This window comes from Monoraphidium neglectum (genome assembly GCF_000611645.1).
Source record: "Monoraphidium neglectum strain SAG 48.87 unplaced genomic scaffold scaffold05726, whole genome shotgun sequence".
NCBI classification, from domain to species: Eukaryota; Viridiplantae; Chlorophyta; class Chlorophyceae; order Sphaeropleales; family Selenastraceae; genus Monoraphidium; species Monoraphidium neglectum.
The window spans coordinates 1-2828 of record NW_014007904.1 but is presented as its reverse complement, the minus strand read 5'-3'; the positions used below and the strand labels follow the sequence as shown (position 1 = coordinate 2828).

Sequence of the window (2828 nt, the reverse complement as noted above, 5' to 3'; positions counted from 1 at the left end):
TCCTCGGTCACAAGCAGGGTGCTGTGGTGGGGAGGGGTGTGAGCAAGAGGGGTGGGGTTGGGAGGGGTGAGGGCCGAGCCGGGTGTTGCCGACGTGATGGCGGGAGCAGGCGGCCGCAGAGCAGAAGCCGCAGGGGCAAACTGACTCTGGCTGGCTAGCAGGGCGCGGCGCCATGCGCATGCGCTAAAGAGGCTGGCTGCATTCCCAGTCACAAAAGAACATTTAGGGAGAGACGACGGCCGCCCCTGAGTGCTCGCGCCGCTCACCCCTGGCCGTCGCTGTGGATGGAGCCGCCCTCCAGGTGCAGGGGGCACTCGAAGACGGGCAGGCCGTAGTGCTCCAGGACTGCACGGCCGGCGGCATAGTCCTTGTCCCAGTTGGGCATCATGGCGGGGCGGCCGTCTGGGGGGAAGGGTGGGGGTTGAAGGGCAAGGGCGAGGAGAGAGAGGGATGAGCGTTGCAGGGCTGAGGTTGCTGCTCAGCCTGAAAATGAGGGAAAGGGTGGCAACAGAGGGCTGTGAACAGGTTGCTACCCAGATTGCGGGATTTTGCAGCAACCACCTGTGCATAAGCAATCGCCACAGAGCGTCCCACCACAGCTAGCCCACCAAAATGGTCCCCTTGCATGCGGAAAGGCTGGCCCCCGGGTGACCTGGCTCCTGCCCTCACCCCTGATCTTGCCGGGGGCGCCGTAGCAGTCGTAGTCCCAGTGCACGCCCGCCACCTCGCGCTTGCCGGTCTCGGGGTTGGTGCGCGCGATGCAGGTGGGCCCCCAGTCGCGCAGCCAGCCGTCGTTGATGGGCATGGCCACCACGCTCACGTTGGGCGCGTCAGCCAGGTAGCCCTTGGCCTCCTCCACCACTGAGGGGTCGGCCCACATGGTTACGGGCTCAAACTGCGAGATGGTCTGGGGTGAGGGGTTGGGGGTGGAGGGAAGCGCCCGGGAGACAGTGAGTGAGGTATGAAATAAGTAGGTTGCGAGGTGTCAAGTGGGGCAATGCAAAATTCAACAGACTGTGCAGCGCAGGGCGGGACTCTTGTGTGCGCAGGAAGTAAATGCCAGTGCTTAAAGCAGATACCGACTGCACACCCAAATGCTGTGCTCAAGAGTCATCGTCACAAGTCCTGGCCGCGCATGTCGATCAACCCAAGCTCACCACCCTTCCCTGCCAAATCCCCCAGCGTCACCCGGGTCACCCACCTTGGCGACGGCGGCGTACTGCTTCTTGGCGGGCAGGGCGTCCTCGCGCCACAGGTACTTGTCGTAGGGCCAGCCCATCCAGCAGCCCGCGTGCTTCTCAAACTCACCGGGCATGGTGAAGCCCTGGGCGGCGGGGGTCTGGGTCGTGTCCACGACAGGGGCGCTGGCCGCGGGGGCCGAGGCGGCACGCGCCGCGAGGGTGGGGCGGCGGAGGGCGGCGGGGGTGCGGGTCGCCTTGGGGGCGGCGACGCGGGGGGCGGCTGCGAGGGATGGCGCCAGGGGGATGATGGGCCAGGTGGTCAGACGGGTGTTGGTGGATTCGTGAGCTAGCGGGGCAGTGCACTTTGGCACGCGGCGCAGCACGCCCTGCTACGCAGAGTGACGCATCGTGGCGCATCTGTGGGTGCTCCTCAACTGCTTGGCGGGCAGGGGGCGGTGGAGCTGATCCCGGCCACACTCACCTGCGCGGCAGCCGGTCGGCGCAGTCCTCATCTTCATCATGGTGGTGGCCATTGCTGTTGCGGGCGGGTGCAGGAGCTGCAGGTTGCGAGGCGTGCTGCGGCAGGAGAGGTTAGTGTTGTGGAGCGCTGTGTTTCGGCCAAGCTGCAGGCCAAAGAGGCATTCAGGCAGTAGTACAGCAATTGATGGACGACGAATGGTTTTCCTTGGGCTTTAACACGGGCGATAGGGCAAAAGTAACCCGGGTGACTCGATAACGAGATTCGACAAGGACTTGAGGTAACAGCTCATTCTGTCAAACGCGTGCATCGCCGTGGGGCACGAACCATATATTATGGTTGTATGTTCACCGTTGCCTGTATTACCAGGTCGTTCCCACGTATTCCTCAAAACGTGAGACACTACAAAAACGTGATCGACACTCTTGTCCTGGCCCACCTGATCGACCCCGTGCGCCAAGTCGGGGCAAAGCCACCTCGGGTGAAACACTCATCCATACGATTGTGCAACCTCAGCAATAATTCGCAAAACCCTGGCCAGCATATCGCAGGGTGCGCGCACCACCGCTGCTTTTCAAGGTTTGCAGCGCGTGTGCTGTGCAGCCGTGCGCCATGTCCGGCCCTTGGCTGACTGCTGTGGCCATGCCGTTGGTCTGCGTCTTGCTGTCAGCAAGCACCTCTTTGCCACGGCAATGGAGGGTTGCCAGAGCAGTGGGGAGCAGCGGGAGCATGCCTCCTGGTATGGGTACCCAGAGCACACGCTCGGCGAGCCCAAAAATTGGCGCCTGCCCCTCAACGCAATACCACACCCGCTGCGTGTACGCGGAACAACGCGCCTCTCCCTTGAATCAGTGCAGCCCAGCGTCCAAGCACACGGTCCGGCCGCCCTGACCAGCGGCGCCCCCAACCCAGCGGCCAGCGTGGCGCCGACCCTGGCGGCTACAGGTGGGCCCCAGCGCCTGAGCGCATCCTCCGTCCGGGCCACCCACCCTGTGCGCCCCCCAGCCTGTGCCGTCAAAGCTCATGGGTTACGGGTGCTCAACCACTACAGCACGCAACCAGGCTGCTGCGCCATGTCGGCATGTTTCCAGCTTTCCCTCCCTCATGCAGTCCGATGCGCGGGCGGTGGGCATCAGCCACCCCCTCCACCCCCTCACATCGCCCCGCGC

At 64.3% G+C, this 2828-nt stretch overlaps 1 protein-coding gene across 1 annotated transcript; it reads right to left on the bottom strand.

The window, feature by feature from the left end:
- Positions 1-262: 262 nt before the first annotated feature.
- Positions 263-1714, bottom strand: MNEG_15849 (agmatine deiminase; the record flags this gene model as incomplete). The annotated part of the gene is made up of 4 exons (XM_014035680.1): positions 263-402; positions 670-907; positions 1202-1461; positions 1663-1714. The coding sequence occupies 4 exons, from the start codon at positions 1712-1714 to the stop codon at positions 263-265; spliced, it is 690 nt and encodes a 229-aa protein (XP_013891134.1).
- Positions 1715-2828: the final 1114 nt, after the last annotated feature.